The sequence below is a fragment of the Alosa pseudoharengus genome, unplaced genomic scaffold, assembly GCF_046254945.1.
Source record: "Alosa pseudoharengus isolate Yale_2024_CS ecotype anadromous, Long Island Sound unplaced genomic scaffold, YU_APseudo_1.1 YU_APseudo_1.1_scf_4, whole genome shotgun sequence".
Lineage (NCBI taxonomy): Eukaryota > Metazoa > Chordata > Actinopteri > Clupeiformes > Clupeidae > Alosa > Alosa pseudoharengus.
The window spans coordinates 23,684,603-23,700,275 of record NW_027468774.1 but is presented as its reverse complement, the minus strand read 5'-3'; the positions used below and the strand labels follow the sequence as shown (position 1 = coordinate 23,700,275).

General features: G+C 39.6%; 1 protein-coding gene across 2 annotated transcripts; it reads right to left on the bottom strand.

Annotated features, from left to right (window-relative positions):
- Window positions 1-1,495: 1,495 nt before the first annotated feature.
- cd9r (CD9 molecule related) lies at window positions 1,496-13,090 on the bottom strand. 2 transcript variants are annotated; one of them, XM_076265407.1, is made up of 8 exons: window positions 12,848-13,090; window positions 10,769-10,871; window positions 10,376-10,473; window positions 7,913-7,987; window positions 5,993-6,094; window positions 5,542-5,631; window positions 4,101-4,184; window positions 1,496-2,186 (listed from the first exon to the last, which is right to left on the bottom strand). In XM_076265407.1, the coding sequence occupies exons 1-8, from the start codon at window positions 12,911-12,913 to the stop codon at window positions 2,103-2,105; spliced, it is 702 nt and encodes a 233-aa protein (XP_076121522.1). In that variant the 5' UTR covers window positions 12,914-13,090; the 3' UTR covers window positions 1,496-2,102. The 2 variants fall into 2 exon arrangements, with proteins under 2 accessions (XP_076121522.1, XP_076121521.1); XM_076265406.1 differs by lacking the exon at window positions 1,496-2,186 and adding an exon at window positions 2,200-2,600.
- Between the last annotated feature and the right edge of the window lie 2,583 nt (window positions 13,091-15,673).

Genomic DNA, 15,673 nt, shown 5'->3' with positions numbered 1-15,673 from the left:
TTTGAGGTTGGGAAATTCGGTCTGGACATGCTCCATTGAGAAGCCTATGCCCGCCTGAGACCTGGGCGCAGTGTGCACCAATGAAATTGTCTGGATGGCTTTATACAATGATGGACTGGTGAGCACTCATTACAAATAGGCAAGGTAATTTATCACTAAATTAACACTACAGATAGAAACACTCATCCGAGACATTTTCCTTCTTGCTAAACTATAGTAAACAGTTCTAATAACTTATTTATGCATTTCCTGTATTTGTTTTCCGAGCTAATATCATGAACACTCTTTTGGGAGGTCGGGATTTTAAAGTCGGGTCCTCCAAGCTTACGAACGGCATGAAGGCAGTATTAGCCATTCTGAACACAATTCGGTTGATTTTGTTTACAACAAAGAAGAAGTTTTTGCTAGAGAAGGTAGATTTCACTATTACATCTGTTGTACAAGATATTGACAGCGTAATAACTTTCAAAGAATGAACTGAAAACAGCTATTAAGGCATTTGTCAAGGTTCAGGGCCGTCTTCTCAAGCCATCTCCAAAAACACCTTTCACCAATCAGCATTAAGCAGGGTTGCTTACATTGGTGGAAACCATCTTCCCATCATACATAAAACTATATGCAAATCTGTCTAATGCATAGGAAACATATGTAAAACAGTGTAATCTTTGAGTTTTTCTGGTTCTTTCCAGTTTGGGGAAATAGGGCCTTCTTATCTGATTCTCTTCCTAGCTGGACAGGCCCTAACTCATAAGACACAGTGGCCTCCTACTCCCTGTCCTGTCCTCACCAGCTGGATAACACCCCCCTTCCCTTGACCATGTAAGGAGGAGATGCTCTCATCTTGGTACCCCCATTACTTTTCCACTCACCCCACTCCTCCGACAGTTGGTCTGGCCTACACAAGATACAATGACCTCACCCTGCTCACAGCAAATGCAGTCGCATTAAGACTTCTTCTAAAACATGAAAACCTATGCAATAGTATAAACCCTTATGAAACCCATGATTACATCCCTTTAAATCATGAAAACCCACCATAGGGGCCAACAGGGGCCAGTGCCCCTGTAATACTGGCCCCTGTGCTGAGCCGTAATACAATTATTCATTTCTTATGCGCAGACACAAAAATAATTAACTGAAAACAGCATTATTTCGTTACTCCTACAAACCAGACCAAGGTGGTATCTTCATTGCCAGGATGTTGGGTACAACACTCATGCATGCATTATTTGCAGTTATTGTAAGGAGGTTGAATAATCTTTTTGGTGTTGTGTAGTGTTTCACTGTGTGTCAGCTAAAAACAGTTAATCACCCCTCCTGTGTGAGATGCACTTGGAAAATGGAGGTTTAGACTTAATTCATGTTTGGAAAACTGGCTGCGTATAGACTGGTGTTTTGGTGGATTTCAAAATAAGAAATCCAGACTTTTCTTTTGGAAAAATATTTTTGTTGCCTTTGGGCTCTTAAGAAAATAAGTCACACCATCAGCAAAAGCCACACAGAACTATTCATTTTATTTAACAGTGCTCAGTTTCACACAACACATGGGTTTCGGAAAGTACCATACTATGCTGAATTTACCAAGATGGTATAGTAGTGATACAAGACAATGTGAAATGAAATTAGTTCCCTTTAGTTTCCCTTTACAGTATCTAAGCACAGAACCAGCCAGTTTTCTCTCGTCACAATGCGGAAAGCTAATTTTTTTTTTGTAGCATTAAAGCAAATTAACTTCAACAGTATAAAAGTATTAAAAAATAAATGTGCCTTAGAACACAAACATAAAATATGTCTCATTTAAGACATTTTGACCCAAGATATATATATATATATATATATAAGACTAAATAATACACAGAAATGCCTCAACACAGCTATAGATTAACTCAGAACTCACAGCCTTACAAAAAATAAAATGGTCCCTTTTCCCAGAGGCAACTAAAAATGTAATGGTAAAAAATGAACAGGGATACGGACCATTTACAGTAAGAGCATCCTCCACCCTAATAAAGGTGGCTATGGCAATCTTCGATTGTGTCCAAATGGTGTGAGGAGATATTGAGATATGAGAGGACCTCCAGTGATTGTGGATTCTCATCATCTCAGAATATATGGGGCGCGCTGTACGCCTGTCGATTCTGCTTGATGGCTTTGACCAGGAGGCTGTAGCAGGTCAGGCCTATGACCTGATGATGAGGAGGAAGAGTAGGAAGAATGAAAGGGGGGGGGGGGGTGAGTGGAGCAGGGAGGGTAAATTTCAACTTGTGGCAGTACCCGAAGAAAAAAGACAGCCAAGGTCACTAGAATGTTAAGAAAATACCAATTACTCAAGGGGATTACGTATGTCAAGCAAAGGAGAGTGTGCGAGTGAATGGTGAATGGGGGTGGGAAGGGAGGTAGTGGAAAGCTCTACAGATGTAGCTTGCTTAGAGGTGGGTGTTGGAACATTAAGTTTCCACTTCTATGGGCATAGTGAAGGTAGGGTAGACAGTAACAGCTGGAGATGCGTTATAGATGGAGGTTGTGAGGAGCACATAGGGAGAAACCGATGCCTCTTTGATTGCTTTTTTGAGAAGAGAGCTGCAAACCAATGCAATGATCTGACAGAATAAAGAGATGTGGAAAAAGATGAAGCAAGGAGTGAAGGACATTCATTTGTGCAAGCAGAAATGTAACAGACATTAGGGACAGTGGGAAATGCACAGGGGAAGGTTTTGGTTAAACAAGGTAGTATTCATGCAAACTTACGCTTTGAGCTTAAAAATGCAGTAGGGGAGAGCCGGGACAGTTGAAACACTTTTTAATTAAACTTAATTTACAAAGCGATCGTACCACACTGAAAGCTAATATTTGGTCACTAGTAACCTACATCTGTCCTCTGTCAAATACAGATGCATTTTCATCTTTGAACAAAACCGTTCAGGAATTATTACAGCAAAAGTGGGACGTGCATATTGTTTCATTCGTCCCTCCTGGTCGGGACAGTTGAAACAACATAAGGGGACGAATGAAACATACAGTTTAAGCCATATAAACGTCCCACAACTTCAAAATCTTACTACATATCATGCATGGTCCTCCCAAAAGGTTTTATTTGAGATAGATTGTTGCAGTGCTATACATCTTTGTGTATGTCTGTTAACAACTCATTGCCATCATCGTGAAGCGTGTATGAAGCGGTTTTTGAAATATCATGCCCTGTGGATGAATCTGCCATGTTTATAGCTAGAACGGTAAGCTTTCCCATTTATATCATGTTTATATTGTTGAAAATGTCATTTCACTAGGTTTTTACGTGGGTTAGGCCACTGCACATCCACATAAGTAGGCTTAACGACCCACCAGCCGTCAGTCTCCATAGGATAACATGGGAAAACTCGACCCCCTACCTGGTGGGCCCAAATGTATTTTCATCTTCCTAAAACTGTTTTTCCATGTCTCACCTCCATAAATGATTGTTTAAACACAGATATTTGTGCATTTAATTAAAATGCATGGAGTTACAGCCTGGTCGGGACGATTGAAACACTTGTTTCAATCGTCCCGACACAGACATATGTCACTATAGCTTGTTTTGCTTTCCATGTAAACAAGCATGCGATATGAAAGTCTGGGATTGTGGAGAACACTAAATGGTCTACTGAATAAGCATTAGGTCGAACCTTTAAATGAAAAACACTCATTGATAATCGACAAAATGTAACCGCTATAAAGTTTACTTTTGCGCATCAAAATTTGTTTATCGCCAGTAACTCCGTGATAAAATGACATAGCAGGAAGATATTTGGCTGATAGAAGGAGGTTAACGTGCTCTATGTTTTGACCGAATGACATCTGTCTATGATCATTACACTCGGAGAAAACTGGATTGTTTCATTCGTCCCGTGTTTCAATCGTCCCGGCTCTCCCCTACTATAGAAAATATTTAAGACTAACCCATCAAACGTATTATTTGAGAGCTGGATAAAGTTTAACACTTCAAGTTACAGACCTGTGACCTGTTGTGGACACAGTATGACTAAGCTGCCAATGAAAAAGTATCCCTTTAATTCTAGCTCAGCCCAAAAGCCTGTGTAGACCTGGACAACCTAATTTCTTACCATGAGGGCTGCAGTGGTGAGGAAGAAGCCCATGATGAGTGGAGCTTTGTCTTGGAAAAGGTTCAAGATCACAGCGGGGCAGGCCTGCATTTTAAAGTGGATAAAAAGGTAGAGGTGGTATGGGGTGAGGGTGGGGTGGGGGATAAAGAGGAGAGAACAGTGACCATCAGCAATGACCTCAAATTTGTCCCCAAACTAACATCCCACAGTTAACTGCAGCTGCTATGCCAAAGCTGGAAGATCTTTCAGGCACATGTGTACACTTGTGCTGTTGAAATTCATTAAAAACTTTATACTTTGTTTGGGATGTGGTAGCCATTTAGCCTATATGCAGACAAAAAAAAATCTCTTGTTTTTCTATGACACAGTGTTTCATAGCTCAAAACTTGTACTGTAGATTAATCCACCATCACTGTAAAGCAGATTGTGGGTTGTTGTTGACACTACTATGAGTCTTACAACTTCACATAACCTCACATAACTGTTTCATCCACTGCTAATAAAATATAATACAACGTTCATGTAATCCAAAGTATTCAAAATACGTTACTCACTTTTAGCAATCTATTAGCCTAGTAATCTAGACGCACCCCAGCGGCAACAAATGTAATTTGCAGCCAGGGTAGTCTAGCAACTCTCTGTTAGCTTGCGAACTGGAAAATCCAAACTTCGGTCAGGCCAATCACATTGTGTATAGAGTCGGTGGACGGGCTTAACATAATGACGGCAGAGTTGCAACAGTTCCGCGTGAATTCTCTGATACTTGAAAACAAAGATGATGGATGCTGCTGGGTCCGTGTTTATCATTCGTTCATTTGATATTCAATTGAGAATCAAAAATGAAAATAAAAACACTTGTTATTTAATTATTTGTTTATGAATGTGATACAAACAAACAAATAACGCTTTTTTTCCAGGCTTTTCATTACATGGTCAGATCAAAAGTATAACGTTTAAAAAACGGCCTCAGGGCCGAAACAGATTTTGAAAGCCTATTTATTTGTTCCGATTTCTGTGACCTGGAAGCCAATCCAAAGTCACTTTCTTTGGTCTAGACCTGTCAGTGCTCAGTGTTGCCAATTTAGTAACTTTGTTGCGATGGCAAACTCGGTTTTGTTGTTGAATCGTCAGAAAAACCCTATGCGTGCAGAGGGAATTTGAAAGACAACCGTTTATCCCGCTGCTCGGATTGAGCACTGCCAATGGAGAGTTCCCAGACCCTACATCTTGATGTGGGTCTGGCTCGTCAGGCTAGTAATCTATCGGAATACGTTATAAAATACATTTTAGGGCATGTACTCAGTAATCTGTAGTGGAATACATTTTAATAGGAACCTTCTCAACACTGACTTTGTCTCTGCTAAATTAATAAATGTAAATGTAAACTTTGAGCTCCTTCCCAACCCAATAGTGAGTTCTCTGTGATTAGAGTTGTACTTACGGAAGTAGTCAAGGTCCCGAAGAAATCCTTATTAGGACAGGTCTCTCGTACAAACGGCTCCAGTAGCCCTCCAACCCCACAGCAATCGAACTAAAACACAAGAAAGATGACATAAAATATAAAGAACATGACATAACACTGAAAGGCAGATCAGATGTTTAATTGATTGCCTATGTTAAAGGTGCTCTAAGCAATGTTACGCCGTTTCTAAGCTAAAACATTTTTTGTCACATACAGCAAACATCGCCTCACAATCCGCTAGCTGCCTGTCCCCTGAATACAGTGTAAAAAAAAAGAAAACAGTCTGTAGACAGCCCATGCTCCAAAAACAGCAACAACACAGGCTGTTTACCTTAGTAACATTGATTTGAGCACCTTTAAAGTGATGAAGAAATTATGTTATATTATATATAGGAATGTTTCAAGGGTTTTGCTTGTTCCTGTTCTTTACCGCTTCATGGATAATGCGGAGGGTGGTAGCAAGGCTTGGATCATGAGTGTTGACGAACTGTGCGTAAACGGAGGCATACAGGTTGATAATACGCTCAGATACCTGGAGACCATGGAACACAAACAGGGAACCATTAAAGCAACGTTATGCAAAGTTTTTAACATTTTATTGCAGGCAACATAAAATATAAATGTTAACGATGTGATTATGTGGTTATGTTGCACTGTTATCCCCACTGGCCTCTGTATGTACTCCAGACTGGACACCCCACAGAAATGTTTAAACAGTTTATAAAACATATCAAATAAATCACTGGAATACATTAACTAACACCCAGACCTTCACAGCTGTACATTTGGGAGTGGGTCTGGAAAAGGTTCAATGACTTACAACTTCCAGCAAGGGTGTAACTAGCAGTGAAATAAAATTCAAATTGGTGCACTAAACTCTTAAGTCCTATTCACACCAAGAACATTAACGATAACTATAACCATAACGATAAAAGCGTTCACACTGAACAACGATAAACAAAGTCTCTCCTTGTGTTAATGAATGTGACGGTTAAAATTCAATGGGTTCTGATTGGCTATTAGCTTTTTATCGTTCTGAAAATCGCTCTGAAAGTGATCCCCAACGATATCGTTCATCATGTCGTTATCGTTATAGTTTATGTGTGAACGTCGTCATTCATATTAACGAGAACGATATTTATTTATAGTTATAGTTATCGTTATCGTTCTTGGTGTGAATGGGCCTTTATTGTTTCAAAAGTGTAGCAATCTTGTAAACGAAGGTTTAAATGTAGTTGTTTACTCAAGTCCAAAGAAATACACGTCCTTGCTGGGTTAGGGATTGTATTTGTGTGCCCGTGTTTTAGGGACATTGAACATTGGGCTTCAATGGCCTCTTGGCCAGACGGACCTCCAGAGCAAATTCCAAATTTGCCGAAAGGTTTTATGGGTATTCCCAGGCTACATTAACCTAGAACCTGGGATAGAGAACTTTACAACAGATAAAATTTATTTTGTTATTACAGATACCTTTCTTCATCCCCGTTAGAACTTTTATAGGAATCTCCCTACTCTTTAACAAAGCTCAGTAGAGCAGGGTATTCTAGGCGTCCCAGTCATCTAGTGAGATCATTGATATGTGGGCTGAATAGGCTCTGTGCACTAGCGTAATGAAACTTCCACTTTTGTCTAGAATTCAGCATACCCGTTTCCTGTTCGCGGTCATGACTGACAACACACAGCAGTGCTCCTTAGAGCCGCCCACGATTTTAAGAAACTTAGAACTCGCATACATTGTATTTCTTACGTTTTGGTACAACTGAATTTGAACTCTGGAGCAGTCTTATCTGGTTACTGAGACTGTTGTCATATGGTGGAAATCAACAATAATTCCAGTTGAAAGCCTCTATTATGTCATGGTTGCCATTATCAAAACATGTGTTTTAATGATTTATACAATGTTACACAGCTACACATAGAACTATGCCCTATTTGAGGACCATTTGACAGGAGATTTTTGAATAAATCATCTCATTAGGATGTAATATCCTATACACTGCTATGTAGCTTAGCTCAGCCCATGACCTTCATCAGACGACCACTTTAGATAGTCATGATTTCCACATTAATAAGTGCAATCACTATTAACAATGACTTATTAATTTCTTTTATTAATTTAATTTGGAATATTATACACATCTTCAGAACTTTAATCAAAAGTCTGACAGAGAATGTAGGTATTGGAAAATAAAGATCACCAAACTAAGAGGAAATCCATGTGTGGACTAGAACATGGCCTTGGAGCTTGCCAACAACTTTATCAAAGCAGGTCATGGGAAGAAGTTTCCCATTCTCTAACCACCCAATTCAAGGTTTTTTCCCCCACCACTGAATTCCTCCCCCTCCTCACCTCTTTGCTGCGCATGAACACCAGCACTCCAGCGCCAATCTCCACACCTGCCATGATGGCCAACAATATGGCAAACTACATGAAGACAAATTTCAAGAAAATAAGATACAATAAATGACAAGCAATTCACTTGGTCACATGTATAGACATAAGAGCTGCTTCACTGAGACTTTCCATGCATTTACATGTGTATTTAAATGGACAAAGTGCTAAAAGTCAGAGTCAAATTATTTTGGATAACATCAAAGGGGAGTGGGTAGCTTTTCTAGGATCAGCATTTCTGAAATGTTGTTCTGTTATGCCCGAGTGGATTATTTGGGTCAAAAGACATCTGCTTTAAATGGCCATAATGGCATTTATCAGGGTAGTCTGGTGTTGAGTTATTGTTGTTAATGCAAGACTGACACCTTGTCTGATTAGAGATGCAGGGCAATCTTCACATGAAAACAGGCCCTCTGCCTTAGCCTATATCCACACTATTCGCTTTTCATTTAAATCCAAAACGATTGTGTTATGATTAGTGTAGAAGAGCTGCACAGACACTATAGTACAGTAAAGCACAGTCGTGCACTTTTGCATTGCAAGATTCTTTTACACCAAAGCTTTGTGTACGACTGTGTTTACTACTGTGTGTTGACAATTCATTATAATGGGAACCCACGGAAGTTCCCACACGCAAACACAAAACCAGGGTAGGCTACTTCAAATTCCTGATCATAACTGGGATACGGAAGTGTATGTAAACACAGTCATGGCGAACGAGCCATACTTTACTGCTTTACTGGACTTGCAGAAATTAACTACACTACAGATACTATACCAAAGAAATCATTTTACAATGCTGACAATAGTGTGAAATGGTCACGTGATCCATGCTTCAGGGACCCAGGTTTCGAAATAGCAAACGTGTGTCTGGAGGGAGACTCTATAGTGTGCATGTAACACTTGTACAAACTATTCTAAAAAAAATAAATTAACCTTGTCCCTAGTTGAAAACCATTCTCATGACTGAACTTCCCTTTAATCTGTGGTACAAAATTGCCAGAGTGCTCTATGGGTAATTCCAGAGCAACTCAACACTAAAATGTTGGGTTTGACACCAAGGTCTTAGATTTCTGGCATGTCATATTTCATTTTGTTCTTAAGATATGCCTTTTTATACATTAGGAGAAAATTGCGGCAAAAAGTATTTTGTGTCCAAAAACTATTTCAATGTTGTCAAGGCTGTTTGAACTGGAATGATCCCTATACTATAGATTAAAGGTGCTATTAGTGATGTAACACAGTTTCTAAGCTAAAACATTTTGTTACATACAGCTATAACTTCACCATCTGCTAGCTGCCTGTGCCCCGAACACTGTAAAAAAATGCAGTCTCCGTGGACATCCTAGGCTCCAAAAACGGCCACAAAACAACTTGGGCCAACCTTGCCCATAAAAACATAAACTGTTTCAGCAAATCACTGACGAGATGCGTGTTTGGAGAGTTTCTATTGCACGGGAGGGAGGGGGAGGGAGTAGCGAGCTAGCTCCCTGTTTGTCTGAATGTCAACCTCATTTTAATGGGGGTTTTGTGCAACAAAGTTTTGTGTAATGCAAAACAGGTCACTTAATTTCCAGCATACAGCTGTACAGCTCTGTGCTGATAGAAAGGTTATGTCTCCATGTTATGTTGTCACTCATTTCTCACCAGTATAGGTTCACTGGTGCAGTCAGCATTAGGGCAACCTGTCACAGGTAGGCTATATAAAGAACAATGAAAGGCCACATTGCCTGAGAGTAGGCCTAATGATAGGTAGGCCTAATGTCAGGAATGGGCTGGGTGTTCTGATCTAGCCTACTATAATGTTGTCGCTAAACTTGCCTCAGCAACCTGACTAAACTTGTCTGTAGTTGAAGGAACCGTATTTAAGATTGTGGCCAAAACTGGTACTGCAATCACTTTCAAATTACTGTAGAGCGGTGAATCCCCTCCCCCTCCCCTCTGACTGGCAGAGCTGGCAACCCGGATGCTGAAACACTACTGACTTTGTGATTAGTAGATATGGAGGGTGGCGCATCAAGCCAAAACACAACATGAAAACATCAACATCAGTTGAGGGCTGCAACTTCACTTTTTAAATGACAATATCCTGGCCAGACTTCCGTTGTCAGTAATATAAGTATTTGAAATGAACATGATTTCTTAATGTCTAGTGACATATCAGAGCCATTTTCTGATTAATTAAAATACATTTCTTACATACGGTTCCTTTAAAACAGTGGTGTCTGTTTGAACCACTGATTAAGTTGGATACTCATATCAGTGTTCAAAATTGACAAGTGAATGTGATTAGCTGATTTTACAGCGTTTAAAAGAACACCATGGATGTATCTTACTATAAATCTCTGAGAAGACAAAAATGTTCCAGGTCAGACCAATCTTCATGAAGTTGCTAGGCTGCATTTGAATACAGGTACTTACAATTCCTAAGGACGACAGGTTCTCGTTGCAAGCTCCATGAAACCCAAAAATGGATATGATCAGCATCAGCGAACCCAGCACGATCAACACCACCACAACTATGTTACAATGGGTTAAAAAAAAAACATTAAAGGAAACTCCATTTGCTTCAATCTGGTCAAATTTGATCTAGAAACAATCTATAAATGGGACCCATGCTGAAATATTCTGGAATTATGTTACAATGGGTTAAAAAAAAACATTAAAGGAAACTCCATTTGCTTCAATCTGGTCAAATTTGATCTAGAAACAATCTATAAATGGCACCCATGCTGAAATATTCTGGAATTATGTTATTTCTTTACTGACAACTAATGGAACATCATCACTAGATTGACTAGTTGCCACACTTACATATGACAAACTCTTGTGTTTTCAATTCAATGTCGAAGAGCCCACGTGTCTCTGAGCTAAGTCGAAGTCCAAGGCCCAAACCAACCATTGCAAATCCCACAATCTAAAGAGGGAAAGACAGAAAAAAGAAATATGGTTACAAAAAAAGTGGACACTTGACAGTAAAAACGCACTAAAACATATTGTAATGTTGGTGCGCTGGACTGTGTGCAGCGGCTCCCACGACGCTTCACTTTGGGGATTCTGGGAGAACTTTGGGGTTTTATTGTATGTGGTTGTGTCTTTTTACTGTTTATGTATGTGTTTTAGTGTAGAGTGAATCCCTTTTTAGTTCTACCGTTTGTGTGACCCTTTGTGTTGGTGTGGCTTTGTCCAACCCTGTACTTCCCTATAGCGTGTGCTTTGTTCTGTGTGGGTCCCTGCTCCTGACCAACAATAAGCAGGTTTCTCTCAAGTCTCACTCAAGTTTCTCTCGAGTCAATACAATATGAAGAAGAAAAACAAATGTGGCTACTTTCGTTCTGCCGTCAGTGATAGGCAAGCAAGATAAACGAGGCAAACTGATTAATCTTTCTCTCTTTTATGTCAGTAGCCTAATTTCAAGTGCAGCCTCGCCTAAACTTCCCTCCAGAAAACATTCCATGTTGACCTGCGCTGAACCCGGCGTCAGGCACAACAAAAATCTGTCATTATTTCATGCTCTGGTATAGGCCTAACCTGACTCCGCCAGATGGATTTGCTCCGCATATCCATCTGGGAACTTTTCATTGAAGAACTTTTGGGAAGGGGCGGACATACTGGTTAGCTGATTGGATAAACCATCTGTCTATCACCACCTTTGTTGGTTATCGACGGGCCAAATCAACCAATTAGATGAACAAAGTATTCTTCTAATGCCGTTTAACATACAATTAAGTTAGGTAACGTGACAAACGTTAAGATGTTTTAACTTACCATTTATAAACCTAATCAACGACAATTCCCATCAAGTTTTCACGGTAGGCCTACACTTCTGAAGATAGTATATTCCTTCATTATGAACTGGAATCAGCCGTGGAGGATGTCTGTGTCGTTCATTCCTCCCAGCTGCATGGCTGAGACTCATAGCTTCACAGTTTACCCAGGAATACTTTCTAATTTGAATAAAACTTGCGCGATAGCTATGCTCATCTCTGTGGATGCCGTCATGTTGTTCGTTGCGTCACACCTCAACCCGCCTCAAAGCCAACGCTGATTGGACGTTCGTTTGGTGAACTGCTCCAAATTTTCTTTAACGGAAAGTATCCAGACTGATCTGCGAGTGAAACCCTGAAGCTCGCGAGATCAGGATGGTCTCACGAGGCTAGTATAGGCCTACCGTTTTGTAAAAAAAATGTTTCGAGATAAGTCAAAAATTGAGATAAATAAAAATTTTCGAGAAACAAAGTCAGATCATTTCTGAGATTAAAGTCAAAATTTCTTTTTAATCTCAATTTTGACTTTTCTTCTCAGATATTCTTACTTTAATCTCAGAAATTATATTACTAGATACGCTGTGGTTTCTTTTACAGTCTGTGGTAGAGCGGCGGTAGATTGGTTATGGTCTGCGACTGCGGCTCTGCAACCGAAATTACCTCAACCAAGAGCAACCTAGCGGCGAGCGCGGCACATGTGAACCCAGATCATTCCTGTTGAAAACGAAACTTTGGGAAAGGCAGGGACTTATTTTTTCTATGGCAGGACGCGTCCATGTTTCGTAGCCTAAGGTATGCGTAGCCTTCGCCAGCCTTTCTAAAACGTCTTTGACCTGAAATGATCATAATCACAATTATTATTGTTATGTATGCATTTCAAAACAGCTCGGTGGACCAGCAGTCTCCTCACGCTGCCATGCAATTAAATATTTTGATGTTAACATTACACGCAAAGGCTCGCATACAGCGACAATGTTTTTGCAGCAACCCCAACTCGGATGGATGTCTCCCCAAACAAATATAGCCTACGCCATGCGCTTTGTGTAGGATATTTTATCTCTTGGAATCGTGTTCTCGTCGATAGCAACATTAAGTCGAAAAAAATATGTGTATGTAGCCTACTCACCGCAAATATGACATTGAAAAGGATGAGAATGCATTTGCACATTTGTCCACAACCGTCCACTCCCATGGCTGAATAATTGGTGTTTCGGATGTAGCCTATAAGACTTGTTTGAAATGCCTAGTCTACCGTTTTCCGATCAAATTTAGTGTCGTATCCAAATTTACCAGTCACCACTTCCCTTAATACTGCTCGCTTACGTTACATGTGACTGTCCCTGTCCTCTGATTGGAGCAAAGTGATGTGGACTGTGAAGAGAAGTAACATAGCCCAATGAAGTGGGAGTGATCCAGATAGTGTTCAGCCAAAGAAACGAAGAAACGAAACTGTTCTGAGTTTTTATTTCTTTGAAATTGGGCAATTTTCTAGCTATATTCAAGGTTTTGCAGCTGTAGGCCTAGGCCTATCTTACAGTTTTAGGCATATAGATTTCCTTAGCCTAGAGAAATGAAAATGAGAATTAAATCTGTCTTATTGAAAGATCATCTATTCCCAAACCCCATTTAGGAAAAAAATAATGAGTGAAATAGATTTTTTTTTATCTCCAGCTGAAATTAAAATCTGCACTAGGCTAAATGACATCTGCCAAAATTCAGCTGTCTATTAGACAAAGCTATTGATGTCTGTGACATGATGAAGGAGCGTGGCCTGGCCATAGCATTGGCGATGTCTTCTTCATTCACACTGAACACCATGCAGTATAGCCTTATCCTTCACAGCATACAGTAGACATGATAGCCAGCCACAGAGGTGTGAAAATCTCCAATCATTTACCAGCTGATTCCAATTGGCACAACTCCTCAGTCAGGTAGATGAGTTGAAATTACCCATGTTACGTGCACCGGTAGAAACAATAAATTGTGGGACTTTGACTTTCAGCTACACTGTATCAAAGATCAAATCAACCTACCTGATTAAAGGACAGCTGGACGATGGACAGGTGGAAGGACAGGTGGACAATGAGAGGCCTACGGTGCCTTCATTTACTTCAAGGAGACATGAGCGAAACTCTGTCTGCCCAAGTCTTCCCATCCAAATTCCACCATTGCTATGTTGCAGAGTACATTTTCTTGACATTATGACAGAAACAGTGGCTATTTTGTTAATAAACAAATATCTAGTGTATAACTATTATCTTGGCTGTAAGCATGGGTCCATGGAAAACAGAGCCTTCATTTGAAGCCTCACTGAAAGGGGGATACAACTTGGCCTAGTGTGTCTTACATTATGGGAGTGGGAGATGCATTCCATCATTAGAACAAATAAGTTTTAGACTCCCCACTTCACCTTCACAAAAAGGATGGAGAACTTACTTTCATGATAAGTACATTTGTCCCTTAAATATGTCATGTTTCCGTCTTGGCAGCACTGCACTGAGGGCCTACTCATTGGGCCAGTTCAGTAGCCAAGATAACTCCATGCTCTTCATCTCAGGAGGGGAGTTAGTGGAAAATAAAAATGTGGAGAATACCAGCATTCAGCCAGGTTGTAGAACAGATTAGTGGGTTCTCTTAAAGTCACTATGATACGGGTTGAAAATAATTTTGCCATTCATGGGTTATAATAAATATGCACATTACTGGATCAAGCACTTGAAGACATAATAGTCTTCTTTGGTCCCTAGTTCATAGTCTAGTTCAAGGCAATATAGAGACAATTTGTAAAACAAAATTATACACATTTGTAACAACTTGTGAAAGTGTGTAGAAGTGCCTAAATAACATTCAACCCTATTAAGGTAATACTGGGTTTACACAGTGTGTCAGACTCAATGATGTTAAAAAATGTTGCATGCAAATATGGCCATCATGAGGCAGAAGCTGAGAATGCATCATCAGTCAGAAATTATTGGCCATTGAAAGTGAAAGGACACATGACTTTGAGGTATCAGTTTCAGTTCTTATGATTCCAGACAAAGTCATTGTAGCATTCAGTAACTTTGCCATTTGTATTTAAATGACAGGAGGGTGATTCTCATGATGCTGTAGTGAACATGTCCGGGTCCTACTTTCCAAAAACAATATTTTATTAATAGAAACTATGATATTTTCTACAAAGACAGTAAAGAGCATTATAAGGACAGATGCTTTTTATTATAATTTTAACACTATTTCATAGCAATTTAACCAAAAATCACAGTGAATTCTCATTACCAAAATATGTCCAGATCCATTATTCTATTGTTTGTTTTAATTTCATGAAAAGTCATTTTTACATAAATTGAAGAAGATTCAAGATTAAAGTTGTTTAAATTTGTCTATATGTATGGTTAATAGTCATATTTATGGTATTTTGCAAAAGGAAATATTACATTTATTGTAAAATTATTGTGTCCACACTAAATGTTCCTCATTACCGAATGTGACTTTGCCTATAAAAAGTAGGCTACACTGTTCCTTTAAATGAACAAGCAGACCCATGATGATTAAACTTGGGACAAAAGGTTTAAGGGTCATTCCACAGAAACATCCGATTTTTAATTTTTTTTTTTTACATTTAACTTAAAGGAACACGCCACCCAATGTCAGTAGTAATATATGTTCTTACCTTAACTTTCACGAGTTGAGTCATACCTCTCCCGTGTCGGTACGTGCACTCAAACACTCTGGTGTGCGGCAGCGGCGCGAATGTGTTAGCATGTTGCTATGCTAGCGGGCTCAGACATAGCCATAGAGGGAGGAAGATAGCAGTAATCAAAAACATCCACGTTTTCCCTATTTAAATACAGTTGCATGAGTAGTTGATAAAAATGTGTAAGGTCACACAACATGAAACGTGGCGATTTTCCAAGCGAATAAACAGGAGAACTACAATGTGCGCAATAGCACT

Coding starts and splice junctions, on each gene's coding strand:
- cd9r (XM_076265406.1), bottom strand. CDS start 12,913: ATGGGAGTGGACGGTTGTGGACAAATGTGCAAATGCATTCTCATCCTT. Junction 10,872..12,847: donor TTTTCAATGTCATATTTGCG/GTGAGTAGGCTA, acceptor TTCCCTCTTTAG/ATTGTGGGATTTGCAATGGT. Junction 2,601..4,100: donor TCACCACTGCAGCCCTCATG/GTAAGAAATTAG, acceptor TTATTCTGTCAG/ATCATTGCATTGGTTTGCAG.